The 16380-nt window shown below is 41.1% G+C and overlaps 1 protein-coding gene across 2 annotated transcripts in view; it reads left to right on the forward strand.

Moving 5' to 3' along the window:
- The window catches only part of RABGAP1L (RAB GTPase activating protein 1 like), a 1225189-nt gene that overhangs the window by 254404 nt on the left and 954405 nt on the right, over positions 1–16380 (forward strand). Inside the window, exon 4 of one of the 2 annotated variants that reach the window (XM_085601582.1) lies at positions 5724–5902. In XM_085601582.1, the coding sequence (XP_085457708.1) occupies positions 5765–5902 (138 nt within the window). In that variant the 5' untranslated portion in view covers positions 5724–5764. Of the gene's footprint in view, positions 1–5703; positions 5903–16380 lie in introns of both variants that reach the window. The other variant, XM_085601581.1, reaches the window with a different exon arrangement.

A 16380-nucleotide genomic window follows, 5' to 3' on the forward strand; every position in this document is an offset into this window, starting at 1 on the left:
TCCCATATAGGTCACGTATTGGCATCCTTCTTTACTTTTCTTCCAGTTTACTCGGTGGAAAAATGTCATAGTGAGCGTGGGATGATCTCTTGTGACACTGCATGAGTTGCAGCAATGGGGAAAAACATACACTAAAAGAGAAGCAGGTAACGCGCCTAGTTTTGACATTAGGGTAGAGAGAGGGGTGACGACTGTTTTCACAAAGTGAAGTGCTGACAGCTGCGTTAGAGATGGAACACAACATGATGGGACTACCTGTATTTTTTGGCTAAAATAATCAGTATAGGAAGCAGTGTTAACATACTTATCTATGCGAATGAGTAAAGGAGTTGATTTTAATTCACTTAAGCAATGTTGTTCTTTTGAAGGACTGTTGGCAATATTGGGGCTATTCAGTCTGCACTCGCATTTTTGATCACTTTAGGGCCACAAGTATCAAGATTTGGAATAGCGATTAACTAATTGCGATTTTCATCGAATTGCAATTAGTTAATCACTATTCCGAATGTATGAAACTCCAAGAGTTTCATTTTGCGATTCGTAGGGGGTCGCAAATCGACGTACCTCATTAATATTAATTAGGTAGGTCGCAATTTGCGACACCTAGGAATCACTAAAATCATGGGTATGGTGGCCTGCTGGGGTCAGCAGGCCATCATGCCTGTGATTGCTTGTAAATAAAGCAGTTTTTTTATTTTGAAATACAGCCCGGTTTCCTTAAAGGAAAACAGGTTGCAAATAAAAACCAAAAATGAAAAGTTTTCTTTGAATTTTTCAAGAGCAGGCAGTGGTCCATGGAATGACTTCCTGCTCTTAAAAAACGTTTTTGCCACCATTCCCAAAGGGTAAGGGATCCCTTTGGGACCCCTTTTCATTTGTGAATGGTTTACCACCAACTTGAAGTTGGTGGTAAATTGCAAATGTTTTGCGACCGTATTCATGGTCACAAAACATTCATACATACTGCTGTGATTCAGTATTGAAACGGACGCCCTAAACATGCCCTTTCTAAATACCTAATAGCTAACCCAGTTTGCGATTCAGTTACAGGTTACTGAATCACAAAATAGAGTTTGATACATGTAAATAGCCTTTTTTGCGTTCGCAAATCGTCCGATTCTGCAAATTGGCCTATTTGCGAAGGCCAAATTGGTTGATACATGTGGCCCATAGTGTTGTAGGCTGGACGTTTTGTTGGTGCCGAAGCCCTGCACCAACAGATCTATTGTATATGGTTAATTTTCTTCCAAAATTAGTGGCTTCCAACAGGACCCCAGTTTTTGATTTAGTAGATATGTTTGTCCTCCTGGAGTAATCATACCATCATCCAGCCACTGCCATTTGCTAGTTTGCTACTCTGTGTAGAACGTTGTTTGATCTAGTACTCATGGGTCACAGGAAGACTTTCTGTTTTGAGCATTGGTGCCAGCGTTCATGTATTATGTAATTATTGGCAGTGTTAACAATGGAGTTGAGGATATGCTAAACCTGTGGCGAGGAGCTTTCAGGTAGATTGTATGTTCTCTCCAGGTGCCTTGCGGCCCTCCCTTTTTAAAATAAAATTTGTCTCATGGGTTTCCCAACTCTAATTCCTTTAGATTACCTGCTGCACAGCTAGAAGGCATTTAAGTGTTCAAGAAATGGGTTATTGTCACTCAGCTCAATAGTTGTAATATTCATGAATATAAACTTTATTCCTTGCATGCACTAGCCCAGGCAGGGACATCATTTTGCTCCTGCCCCGGCAGGAGCACTGAAATAAGCTGCTCCCTTCTGGGCGGGAACAAGGAAATGAAGCCGACTTCCTGCACATCTGGGATGGGTGCTGGCTGGGGAGCCACAAAGGACTGCGGGGGCCTTGTGGCTGCCCCCATAGCCCCAACATTTGGATATGTTGTGAGTGTCTTGGGCGTGAATTTATAAAATGTATATTTGATTATGGTTATTATTGACTTTTTGACAAAGACAATGGGTCTGTTTTGTAGATGTTAATGTACTGACACTTTGTTAAGGCCCGCTTTTATATTTTGGTGTTCTGACCCTTTGACAAAGTCAGTAGGTCCGCCTGACTTAAAATGACACCCTTTATATTGTAAAGAAAAAGGAGTTATTCCAAATAGATTCCAAATTACTGCATTGAACGAAACAAAGGAGTAACACTTAGTTTTTAAAAGAAACCTCACTCACCAACCTAGTTGGTGACATGCTTCATCATAGGGTTCCCTCCTGAGCGGCCGAATGCCTCTCGGGTGTACTACGACGCCGGATTACAATGGAGCGGGTTTTGTAGTGCAGGGTGAGTGATCAGTGAGGAGGTGATTTGAAATTACCTGTATTAGTCCCTAAAAACTTTATGCTGGAGGAATAATAAGGCAAGATTAAAACGAAGGAGGATGTCCTGTCTGGATCAATTGGCCATTGACATCAATAGGTGTATTAAGTGACAAGGGCAGGTCTACATGTTTCAGCCTCCGTGTGCAAAATTGCGATGCTTTCTTCAGGACCAATGGTGACACAAAGGTGTGCACTCGCTAAGGTGCACCCATCCCTGTGTTAAATTTACCGCACACTTACAGTTAAGCTCTCAGCATTATCTGAAAGGAAACAAATTTTTATTCTGGAAGAGAAAACAAAATATGAAAACATCCTGGTTATTCTCCTTCTTTGGAGGAGAATCCACAGATCTGGGCAAAAGCAAGGGCTGATTAGCTGGCTGCACCCTGACAGGAAAGTTGCAGCCGCCATTTTGTTTGTTGCTCCAGCGTGGGGAGGGAAAAATAAACTGTAAAAAAAACATAAGGAGTCGTTATAGAGGTATCTTGATCCCATAGTCCCAATTTGTTTTTTGGGGGGGGGCTTACGCGAGGATCCATTTATATACCATGGCACTCAGCACGACCCCCAGTGTAACTTCACGAAGGATCCGCGTATCCAAAGCAGAATTAAAAAACAGCTAAAAAACTCACCCACTCACACATCATACCGAAGGCTGTGTGCAGGGTGGGGTTGGGTGAATGTGGGGGGGGGGGGAGTTGACCGTAGGGACTGATCGCAAGCCAGGTCCTGCAGCCAACCCCCACTACGCACGGTGAAGGTTGTGTATGGCAGTGGTTGTATTAACGCTCGGTATTTATATATTACTTTATGTTAAAAAAAAAAAAGAAATTCACTTAAAAACCAAAGGTTACAGGGACGTTATAGGTTTACATTTACACACACAAACCCATAGAAATTCAGCAGTTATAGTTAAGACATGGCTTGGCAGTTCGGGCTGGACTGTTCCCATGAGGCACAGGGTCAAGACTGATTTGCATATGGCCATGTCTGAACTGGGGTGGCATAGTGGACAAAAGAACGATGGATTTAACCCAGATCTCTTGACTTGGGGAGAATGTCTGCATTGTCAGCATTCCGTCCATCATTTGTTTGTTGTAACGCTTTTCGCCCTAAGTGGGATGGGTATGCCCAGACGTGGGTCCCGTGCTCACTACGCCACTGGAGTCAAGCTATCCTGGCTGATGACGGCTGATAGCCAGAAACCGGTCCTAGGATGCTTGATTCCGGTCCAGGGAAGACATGGCTTGGCAGTTCGGGCTGGACTGTTCCCATGAGGCACAGGGTCAAGACTGATTTGCACATGGCCATGTCTGAACTGGGGTGGCGTAGTGGGCAAAAGAACGATGGATTTAACCCAGATCTCTTGACTGGGGGAGAATGTCTGCATTGTCAGCATTCCGTCCATCATTTGTTTGTTGTAACGCTTTTCACCCTAAGTGGGATGGGTATGCCCAGACGTGGGTCCCGTGCTCACTACGCTACTGGAGTCAAGCTATCCTGGCTGATGACGGCTGATAGCCAGAAACCGGTCCTAGGATGCTTGATTCCGGTCCAGGGAAGACATGGCTTGGCAGTTCGGGCTGGACTGTTCCCATGAGGCACAGGGTCAAGACTGATTTGCATATGGCCATGTCTGAACTGGGGTGGCGTAGTGGGCAAAAGAACGATGGATTTAACCCAGATCTCTTGACTGGGGGAGAATGTCTGCATTGTCAGCATTCCGTCCATCATTTGTTTGTTGTAACGCTTAAAAGAATTTGCAGCAACCCCAGTGACTTGATGAAAGCTCAACAAGATAGAAGGAGGAGATTTTTATCCAGAGGGTACTCGAACAAAACTATACAAGAGGCAATCAACAAAACACAAAATCAAGTTAGAGAACAACTGTTAATTCCTAAAAGAAATAGAATTATGATGGACAATACTAAACAAAACCCCAATGAATTAAGACTTATCACTGCGTACAGTGCTCAAGGAAGGTCCATAAAAAAAATCATACAGAGAAATTGGCCAATTGTTAAAAATGACCCTATAATCGGTATGGAGCGATCACCCAAACCTAATATAACGTATAAAAGAGCTCCTTCTATGTATAACAGCCTAGTCTCCAGCAGCCCAGAATCATCCAACACAACTTATTGGTTGGCTCAACCCAATGGATTTACCAAATGCTGGTTTAATGTCGGCCATAACGCGTTTCAGTCAAAGAAAACTCTCCAAATTTCCATAGGAAGAAACAGAGAGTAACGGACTCCAAAATAGAATGGCAAGATTTTATTTCTTACACACCATGGTTCGATGCGTTTCGAGCACCTCCGTGCCCATATATTTATGTGTGTGTGTATGTATGTATGTATGTATATAGTCTGTGTGTGTGAAGAAAAATGGGTATGTAATAGGCACAACTGTTAGGAAAAGCTCGAATAATATTTTGATCAAAATAATATAATACATAGAAAAACAATGTTATTGTAAAAGATGTGTTTGGAAAGAGGTGTTTGAAAGAGATGTTTTGGAAAACAATGTTCTGACATAGAATCCTATACCTGGGCACAAGATTTCACAACTTGACCTTCTCGAATAATATTTCAAAATGAGCTACTCCGCTCATTTTCGTTTGTCTGAACGGTAGCAAGCTCAACCTGCTTTATTTATGTATGCCCTGGCAGTTCGTTCACGATTTAAACCCACCATCTTCCCAACTGTTTTTAGCATCATTTCTGGAATGTGCATTGTGAATGCAGGATAGATGTCCGATTTGTCAGATGCTGGGACTTTCAACAATGTTGCCAATTAACATGCACACTTTTGAGCATGATACAAAAGGTCATTATTGGGTACTAGCATTGTCTGGAACTCTTATTCATTGACCCACCGCAATAATACTAATAACAATGATTAAAAGAAAAGATGAGCTTCTACCTGTGCTTGTCAATGTTTGTGCATTTTCATGTATACCAGGTGGCACACCTATGACAGTACATCCAGTGGCAGAAAACTGTGAAGATGCAAAAGTAAAATAAATTCTATTAGGCTACCTCTGATTGGTTGCTTTTGGCAATAGGTTTCGTAGCCACTTGGGAAATTCAACAGCCTTGTTGGGTTGGTACGTTGTAACTTTTAGTGACAGTGTTCAAAGACATCTGACCGAAATTGGAGTCCAAAGCTGGCCAGGTCTGAAAAGGACTTTGCTAACATATATACACCTGAATTTCTGAGTAGTCCGTAGTAGATTCCATCAGTGGAAGATTTGTATTTTGCATTATGTGTTAGATTTATTCTGCATGCACCTACATAAGTAATCTAGTAGTTGTCTGAGTGTTTTAAAGCTGAGCACTAATCTTTTCTTATGTCATCTTATGCTAGATGTGGTGTTTTCTCAACAGTCCTCAACTAACTAGAAGCAGCTCTGAGACTTGCTAATGCCATGGAAGGCCGGCCGTCCTTGCGCAAGTTGGGAGGATCTTCTGAGTCTGTGTCCACGTTAAACAGTGAAGAGTTTGTCTTAGTGGCCCAGCAGGCTGATGGCTCTAATTCAAGCGCTGACGACAAGCCTCAATTCAAGGTAAGGCTGTGCTAAATCCTACAGGGGTTACAGTGGGCAGTGGGCAGGTACCAGACCTTTTCTTAATAGAGCTTCAGATCATTTGAGAGGATCACACTTGATGTTTGTTCCCCAGGAAGATAATTAACATTTAGATTGTTAATGCAATGTAATTTTCTCCTAAGTAACTATGGTCGCCAATGAAGACCACACGACTAGTTAGGGTTTGTTCTAATTTGTTGTTAGGTTTTCTGACTTCCTTCCCGGTCCTGTGGCTATCCCAGTCTTCCTGGAATTGTTCTCTCCGCCTCTTCCTGTGTTCTCCCAGTTCTCTTCATCAAGGAGGTAGGAGTACCCTTGGAGCAAACCACATACATACAATTAAGAGTATGCTTCTCCTGAGTCTGAACATCTATGGTACCACCACTGCGGTTCCCCGTGAGTGACTCACGAGTTTCTAGTGTCTTCTCCTGCCAACCGTCACTCAGTTTCTCCCTGTGAGTTATTTCTGTGCTGTCACCAACACCACCAATGCATGAATTGAAATATCGGCACTTGCCTATGGCCACAACCCTCATCCAGGATCATGGTAGTAGGGAACTTGACATCCTCCTTTCCCTCCTGGTCACTGGGTTCATGTATGTTTGGTGACGCATTCCCTTCCTTCCCTGTACTGGTCTCAGCTTCCTTGGGGGTCATGAGAGGGTATCTCCCCTACATCCAGTGCAGTTGCCATTCTCCTACTCATGTTTCTGCTCTTGGTGACTCCTGTTTGGCTCTCCTTATTGATTTATCTGTGTTCCTCTCAGTACTGACTTCTGCTCCTCCAGTATCATACTCCGCATCTTTTCTCTGTCCACTTCAAGTTCCAACATGCGTCTTATCTCTGCAGGCTGCTTCCAACTCCTCTCTTCTGTCTGCTACCTTGGCCACTAGATCGTGAGGCTCAATACTACTGCGGAACACCCCAGAAGCCATCTTGGAATTCCCAGGCGATATATGCGAGTCCTTACAGTAACCTTGTTCCCACACGTTTGCCAGCGCCTCACATACTCTTAATTTTAAGGCTAGGTCCTCCCTGGACTGGAAACAAGCATCCTAGGACCTGTTTCGGGCTTTCAGCCCTCATCAGCCAGGATACCCTTTCTCCAGAGGCATGGAGAGCACTTGACCCACGTCTGGGCATACCTGGAGCACTTAGGGCAAGAAAGCAAAAGACACACAATTGATGGACGTCCATCAATTGTGTGTCTTTTTCTTTCTCACCCTAAGTGCGCCAGATATGCCCAGACGTGGTTCCTGGGCTCACTGTGCCACTGGAATCAAGCTATCCTGGCTGAAGAGGGGTGAAACCCCCAAATCAGTCCTAGGATGCTTGTTTCCGGTCCAGGGAGGACCTGACTTGGCAGTTCGAGGCACAGGGTCAAGACTGATTTGCATATGGCCAGGTCTAAACTGGGGTGACATGGTGAGCAAAAGAATGACAGATTTCACCCAGATCTCTTGACTGGGGGTGAATGTTTTGATTTGTTCTGCATTCCGTCCATCAATTGTGTGTCTTTTGCTTTCTCACCCTAAGTGTGCCAGGTATGCCCAGACGTGGGTCCTGGGCTCACTGGGCCACTGGAATCAAGTTATCCTGGCTGAAGAGGGGTGAAACCCCAAACCGGTCCTAGGATGCTTGTTTCCGGTTCAGGGAGGACCTGGCTTGGCAGTTCGGGCTGGACTGTTCCCATGAGGCACATGGTCAAGGCAGATTTGCATATGGCCAGGTCTAAACTGGGGTGGCATGACTAGCAAAAGAATGATGAATTTAACCCAGATCTCTTGACTGGAGGTGAATGTTTTTATTTCTTCTGCATTCCGTACATCAATTGTGTGTCTTTCACCATTAGAGTGAAGCTGTCTCTCGCAACTGAATGACAACAGGCCTGTACTTGTTGCCTAAGAACGTTGGCACATGCTAGTGATTATTTTCCTGTGTTTCATTGTGAAAAATTATTTTGCCTTGTTCATTATAGCAAATGCAAGTTAAATCTTGTTTACCTTAAGACACAGGAAAGGTTGTTTCCCAAATGCTTAGGACCACACATTGTTTTTAGAACTGTGCATGTAGCAGTGTTGTGGTTTTAACAACAGCTAAAAGTTCTAAAGACCGAGGCTTAGCCTTTTCCTGCAAAGAGGACATGGCCCCAACTAGAGTATTTAATTGGCAGTAAACCTTTGTGCATAAAGCAACATATAAAGACAATCACATCTGTTTCCAAGATATTTTCTTGCTACAGATTTCATGTGTATATCTCTAGAACAGACGTTGGCTTTCATATGGTACTAATTAGCTCCCAAATTGGTCAGACTTGCACCAAATCCCTGACGTTCTCAATTTTACATCTCTACTTACGAAAACATAAGAACTAACGTAGAAACGCAGCTTATGGATCCTCACTTATTATCACTTCCTGTATCATCCTTGGTGTAGAATTCTTACTCAGGCTTGATGAACCTGGCATCCTCCGATGATACTGTGCTGGTTTTCTAGAAAAAGTGAAGAGGAGCTTCCACACTGATTAACATGGCACTGGGGGTGGGGGCGGGTGGGTCGAAGGGGATGAAAAGGAGGGGTTGGGAAATAAAAAAATTAAAATAATTAAAAATCACTTAACTGCCACTCCGCTTCACTTCGGCTGCTGGCCACCTCCCTGCTCCTGCTGCTTCTCCTACAGTGGATGGGCCTGGAGGCACAGGCTCCCCGCCCAAACCAGACGCTGCTCTCATAACATGAGAGCAGTGTCTGGATTGGTCTGAGCAGCCTGGTTTGCCGCTCAGAGGGTACCTGGGAGCCTGTGGGGTTTTTCCAACCCGGTTGTGGAACACCTTGGTTGGAGAAACAGAAGTGTGCATGTGTGTTTGGCCAGCCTAAGACGGTTCGCCAAACTGACATGCGCACTTATAAGTGCACAGTACTCCTCCCTGCCATGGTCCGGCCCCGTCCCTCCTATCGGACGAAGCAGCCCAGACAGGGATAAATAAAACAATAATATTATATATGTTATTATCATTTTATTTATCATCTGCTGATAGTGGGGCGACAAGTGTGTAAATACCAATGTTATATTCATTTTATGTAATATTTTTTATATTCAATTGGTGATTTATTAGTTCCTGTATAAGAGAGATCCTCAGTAATAAAAGCAGTTTTAAAATACACATTACACATTCCTTCTCTGTTTTCACTTGATTCACTAAAAACTTAGTTAGACCTGGTAATTTGCTGTTAGCAATGTTCCAGTGAGGAACCACAACACATAGGGATTTATGTCTGCTCTTTATTGTTTGAGGTGAATGCTGTTTGCACTGAATGTGCGCCTTCTGGATTTTGTTCATGAGTTATATTATATAACCGAAAAATGAAAGCTTAAAGTGAAATTGTGGTTAGTTTTGGTTATAACACCTATACATAAGTATAAAAACCTCAGAAATTCACTGAAAAAATCGCAATTAAAGTGCAGTTAAAGCAGCGGATACAAATTGAAAAAGACTGAAATTCACAAGTTATAGTTAAGGCTGCAATCCATACCTCACACACCAAATGCTGTGCTTGTGACTTCACCTTTTATGGCAGACCTTCAAAAGGTGATCGAAGGAATACTTGCAAATAATCGAAACCACTGCCAATAGGGCTGTGTAGAATTCCAACCTGTTGCTTTTTGCCCACTATGCCACTCTAGACAGAGTCCCACCATGTGAAACCACTACTGACCCTGATCCTCATGAGAACAGTCCATCTCAAACTGCCTTGCGAAGGCCCCCTCTCCCCCAGAAGCGAACACCAGCCACCCCAGATCAGTTTTGGGTTTGCTGGACCTCATCAGTGAGCTTGGTAGAGCTTGGATGCAGTGGTACAATGAGCAAGGGACTCGTATGTGGATATGCCCTTGGCACTATATAAAACACACAAAAGGTGCTGGGAGGAAGCTTGCAAATAATCTAAACCACTGGCAATTAGTCTGGGTATCCAACCCATTGGGTTTCAACCACTGTGTCACTCTGGACAGAGGCCTACCTTATGCAAATCTGTACTGATCCTGCTCCTCATGGGAACAGTCCAGAGCGAGGCAGCCTAGAGTCTCTGTGCCCAGTTGCTCTTTTTACCAACCTGCAATGGTTGTTCTAGAGGACATTTGGGAAGTAGGGGCTTGTTTTGTATAACTCTCATGGTAGCTGTTCGAAGCCTCATCCATGCTGGATCTACTCAGAAGTGCAAAAAGCAAGAAAGCTCTTAAACATCTGCGACACCAGGTGCACATTAGATTGCTGATTGCATTCTTTTGTGTTTAAAATTTGCCATCAAAATGTTTAAAGAGACCCTTTTTACTGAGTTCTCTTAACACAATTCTGAGAGCTAATGGTTTTTATTTTTACTTTTAAATTGACATGCCTATATTAATATTATTGTTGTTATTGCTAGAAGAATCTGTTTCTTAGAAACTTTGATGCGCATTTAAACATATAATCACATCCAATCTTAAACATAGATATATCTTGGGCTACATCAGAACACATTTTTCTGAAATAATAAATCACGTGCCTCTTTTTGCTAATTTAGCATGATATTTTTATACCGTGTTTGTAAATACTTTAATCTTGCTCTTATATGTGTAGAGCAAAACAAAAACACAGGAGAAAGATCTCTGGGGTGCCTTTTAGCACAATTGTAAACCTTCAAAGAGATTACCTTCTAAAATTATAACAGGGCGGCAAGCCCAACCTCATCAAGGCACTCATTTATGGATTAGTCCTTCTAGGACACACCTTGTGTAACCACTACCTACCAACTGAGTTTTGTTTTACTTGAGAGAACATGTAGTTTGCTTCCCTTCCAAATTTCTTAATGTCACTCTTAAGACCTTGTTGTTTTCCTTTAGCTTCCGCTTATCAATTGAAATTGGTACAAAATGTAAGTTTCATATGGATTTTTTAGCTGTGAGTTTGTATTTACGCTTTCCTTTTTACAACTATAATATATTGGTTTGTCCATATTGACTCAATAATCATGATGGCCTGAAAGCAAAATCAGCCAATAAAAGTTAACAGAGAAAGCCTTCTAATAAATTTTAAACTTAGGAGCTCTGACTCAATTGAAATGGAGCAGTGAAGGCAAAAGGGTTTTTCCACCAACTTCCCTTTAACGACTGGAGGGCGGAGGCCAACAAGGGCCCCAGGATAGGAGCAATAGCACGCTAGAAGGTATACGTGATGGTTTTGTTCAGATGCCTTACCTAATGGTTTAATGGAATTGTTACTGTATAAGAAGTTAGTTGGTGGAAGTCATGCATATCTTTAAGGGCATTAACTGTAGTCAGATCCCCATGATTTCCAAATAAGGCGGCTCCTGAACAGCACCCTCCTAATAAATATGTTGATCTATTAGAAACTGTTTAGATTGCACCAATCTCTATTTAAAGGGCACTTGTTGTTCCCAAAAGCAGCTGTTTGAGTTTTCATGTTTTTTGCTGTTAACCTGTTGCTCTTGCAATAGGTAAAAATCTCAGAAAGTTGTTGACGGAGCTCATTGTTTTCCTGTCTCAAAGGCCAAGACTTAGAAATAAGTATGGTGTATGAATGCCAATCAAGGTGACTGGGCCCCAGACACACCTTCAAAGAGATCAGCTCGACAGAAAGAAAAAAGACATATCATTGATTTAATCTATTTATATAATCTCTGTTTTTCTGTAGCTATCCATCCCTTTCTCAGTTTGAACTTTTCTCAAGTGTGAGAATGCACTGCTTTTGCTAAACATATCCTTAAGAGATGAATGGCCATGGCCACAGGTCTGCCTGCAAGCCGTACCAGTCTGCTATGCAGAATTCTGAAAACACTGGAAACATTTTGATTCGTTGTACATTTTTATTTGATTTGGAGAGAAGAAAAACATTTGAGATTACTATAATACATTCACTATGAATTATATATTTTTCTAAAAGCAGGCTCAGTGTGTGCAGCGACTTAGAGTTGATAATAACATAATATCCAACTAATCTATAAAACACTCACTGGGCTGTATCTGAATACATTTGATGTGCATTAAAATTGGCCACCTCTAATCTACAGTGTCACTTTATTTCGTGATTTTACCCTATGGTAAATTCTGATAGAGATTTGACTATAGTTAAAAATGCATATATCAAATACAATAGGTTTCCGAGTGGTATTTTCATTATGATAAAGTCAAGCCATTTTAAAAGCACTCTTGCAGATCGAAACAGCACCCATTTGGAATTATGTTGTCACATACCAGAAGACTTGGGGGAAATAGAAACATGGAGTATGTTGTCAAGTAACCATGATTCGTAATGGCATATGTTTGAATTACAAATAATGAAATCAGTGCTAAATTGGTTGTTTATTTTTTTTAAACTAGTATCACAGTATATAAACGTGTGCGGACAGGCCTTCAGTCTGGGTCCCCTATAGTTGATACTCTAAAGTAGAGATTCGAGTTGCTTTCGACTATGCTGTGATCATAAAATTAGCACTACTGACTTTTCAGAATATAAAAAATATTTTTGGATTGGTGATATCCATTATGTTAGAGATCGTCCCAAGGAGAACCGGATCAGGATTCCATTCAAATTGCACTTTTAATTCTTAAAAAAATATAGTGCAGTGTGTTTCCAAATGTTATATATACACACAAAGGCAGGAGACAATTTATCTATGACCTGCTTTGGCATCCTGGCACCTTAGTCAGTGCCCATTGTACTTGGATATAAACCGGTTAGGTTAGCTGGTGTATAAAAAGCATGATGAAATATGAAATAATGCTTTAAGCTATATTTTACTTTGGTTACCTAAGTGCCTATCTAATGACATCACTCCCCCTGAGGGTTGTGAAGTTTTCTGGATGAATGATCTATAATCCATTTCAGTTTGTCTATTACTTTGTAGTCGTACGCTATGCATTTGGCCTCCTTATAACCTAGAGACGGGACCCGTTTCGCATTATTGTAATTTGCTGTTGAAATGCTTGGTAGATCCTACGTAGAGTTATGGCATTTAATGAGATCTAAGAATAGACTCATTGATGAAACAAAATACAATGTATTTGGTTCACTTGATCATTCTTCTATCTTCCACATGTGTTTCCTTACCCACCGATTCCTTCACCAGACCCCCTCTGCCTTTTCGAGCCCCAGTGGGAAGAACCCCCTGACACAGTTTGTTAATTTTAGCAACCACATCCCAGCTGTTGGCGTCCCCATCTTACCTCATGTGTCCCTTTTTCGAAAGAGAAAGAAATAGGCAAATCTGTGATTTATCCTGATACCATTTCCCTCATTGACCAACTTTTATAGTGCTGCTAACTAATATCATTAAAATTAAACATTTGCCTCAAAGTTCTAATTTCTTCTTCAGCTGCAAATCTGTTCTTCTAATTTGGATAGAACAAAGCTGAACTTTTATGGCCTATTTTCAGTGTGGTGGGATCGTGCATTTGAATCTTTACGTTGGAATCCTGAAACATAGTACTGATTTTGTCTTGGCATCTGGTGTCCATTGCCTCCTTATTTATGCAAGGCATTGTTTCAATAAACCAATTATTTTATTAGATTTACATGTGTCATACATGAAAGTCCCTCCAATCTTTCATGGAACCTTTTTTCTAAGACCAAGACAATAAATTCCCCCATATTGGAACCCCTGAATTGCAAGGGAGTAGAACATCTTATCACCTGACACAGTTTTCCAAATATTTTCTCTTGGTTAATACTATTTTTTGTGCACTTTTATATATGGTTTCACCGTGGCATCTTCTACAATATCCACCCCTTCTAAATGGTTCTGCTTGTTTTAGCTCTAGTACAAAGCAGATCTAACAGCCTAGATGAAGCTAAAACTCTTTAAACACTGGTTAAGGAGACTTTTGTAGCTCCAAACCTCAAATAACTAACTAATGGGCAAGGTAAAGTCAGGAGAACTGGAAAGATGAGAAAAGGAAGTTAGGAAGGGAACCATGATAGAGGAAGTGGACACTCTAGCATCTTTTGTATAAGAATCAAATCCTGTCGGGAAATAAAATATTGTAGCAAGCAGAGGTATAGTCTGTAACGGAGAGCAACCTTTGGCAGAAAGGTTCATGTTAGTTTCTCCAAATATGAGTGTCTCTGCAACATATCAAAAATGGTTCTTGGATTATAGTCTAGAATTATTTTTTTATTTCATAGTTTTATACAACACAAGCTGTACCCAAACTGAGTTTCAGAGCTTTGTTCAGTGCATTGTAAGACATACAAGCATTTACAGTTTCTCTTAAAGTAAATACCATAAGTAACAGCACTGTACATTCGATAGATTTATCTGTTTACAGTCAAACTCATGGAATAGTGACAAAAATGGTTCAGCTTAAAGAGGTTTTAAATTTAAAGTGCTCCTAGCACATGATCACAAGGAGACTGCCCGTAGCAAGCGCGATAGGAGGTTATTTTCTGTTCAGCGTGTAATAGGGCAACTCACCGTTGCTCTCTTTGGGTAAACTTATTGGCGCTAAGTTATTACCAGTTACAATTTACAGACTAGGACTATGGGGATATTCTAAGGCCGACCCCCTCCATATTGAGTAGATCTTTTTGCGCTGTTGGGCTGGAATTGTGCAATCAGCGCCCAGCCTTTTTTTATTCATCAGATGCTTTTTTTTCCCAGTGTACAGAAGATAAAGTGAAATGTGTCTCTTTTCTCTTATGGTTATCAATTTAGATGAATAGCCCCACTGTACTTTACTAATGTAACTCATTACTTATGTGGCAAGGTGGCTCGGCAACCCTAATGTGACATAGTATTTGGAAAGATTAACAGTAGGCAACTAGAAGAACATTCTTGGCTGTTGTTTGAGTGCCTGCACCTACAAAGGGGACTCAGTAGAAGAAATAACACCAACAGATAGCTTTCTGTTTTTAGCAAAAGTAAATGATAAGGAAACGTATTTTTAATGAGTTATTGCAGAATGAAATTTACATAATTCAGATTGGGCTTTGTAGCTGGGTGGCCCAGTTTCTCCAGAAGAAGGGCTTCTGACGCGAATGCTCGTCTTTACCCATGTGACAAGACCTAAGTTCTGCAATTTCTATACTTCACGTACGAACACTATCACCATCTTTTATTCATTTCTCTAGGGCACAGGTCATGTTACCCAGATATTTTGGGTCTTGCACCATAGCGGAAGTAGCCATGTGAGTGAAGTATCAGCACACACGCTAAGGTGTGCTGTGAATGTAGTGGTTGTGGTGGGCAAAACGTACTTGCGGACCCACTTATTGGTTGAGATGGACCCACTTAAGTGTGTGCTAATGCTTCACTCACGTGGCTACTTCCACTTTTGTAGCCACCTCACCATTTTTTCACACTATGGTCCTGAAGAAAGCTTTAAGAGTATCGTAAAAGGCTGAAACAAGTTGACCTGCATTTAAGGGATATTGAAGTACAACTTTATCTTCACTATATCCCGAATGTATTTTTAGCCATGTCCTAAGACCCTTTTAATAAAGTTTTTCACTTGGGCACTTCTTAGAGACATTTTTAATCTCACCACTCTCTGACTACCTCACTCTCAGAACACTCACCTCACTCAAAAAAAATGCTCCGCTGTAATCAGGCGTTGTAGCACAGCTGGGTTGCATTCGGCAGCCCAGTTGGGACCCCAATGATGAAGCATGCCACCAACTAGGTTGGTGGGTGAGGGGTCGTCTTACAAATCCATTGGATTTCTGTACTCTGCTACCGGATATTGAGTCAACAGAAGTGGCAACAATCTTTGTGGTTCTACTATTGCTTTGGGGAAGAGGACGCACCCCGTATTCTTTCCTCACTCTACTGTTGTTTCCTACATTAATGATATGCAATACATATTTTTGATGATGTGGTTGAACTGTGAATTTATATTGATATTTTTAAATCATATGTTTTTATAATTTTATTTCATTTGTTTTTATGATTCTGTATTAGTCTAAATAAATTATTTTATTGATTGATTTATTATTTCTAAGGAAATTACATCTAGTAAATACTTGTGAATAAACATAAGCCAGTACAAGCAAATCCATTATAGAATAAAGGAAAACTAAAACTGAGTGTTTTTTCAAATATAATTGATTGTGGGTACTGTAGATCTGTAAAGACGAAATAGAGGAAAACTGAAACCGGTATAATAATTTAAGTGCTAATTTTAAAGGAGTGGATAAGATTGATAGAAGTGTTTAAAGAGGTTGAGATTAGTAACAATATTCAGCAATAGCCAATTTTCACCCAGCCAGACCAAAACATTATAAGATTATGAAAGAATTTCAAAGGATGACTAGTGTTGATAATAGAAGCCTTATCAAGAAAAAGTATTTGTAGGAACTGAAAAACATTTGAAACAAGGAAAATGTCAAAAGAGCAGATAAACAGAGTATGAGGACCACATTGGGTTTCAGTGCTAATTATTAATGTTATATTTTATTAG

Source organism: Triturus cristatus, chromosome 4_2, assembly GCF_964204655.1.
Source record: "Triturus cristatus chromosome 4_2, aTriCri1.1, whole genome shotgun sequence".
Classification (NCBI taxonomy): domain Eukaryota; kingdom Metazoa; phylum Chordata; class Amphibia; order Caudata; family Salamandridae; genus Triturus; species Triturus cristatus.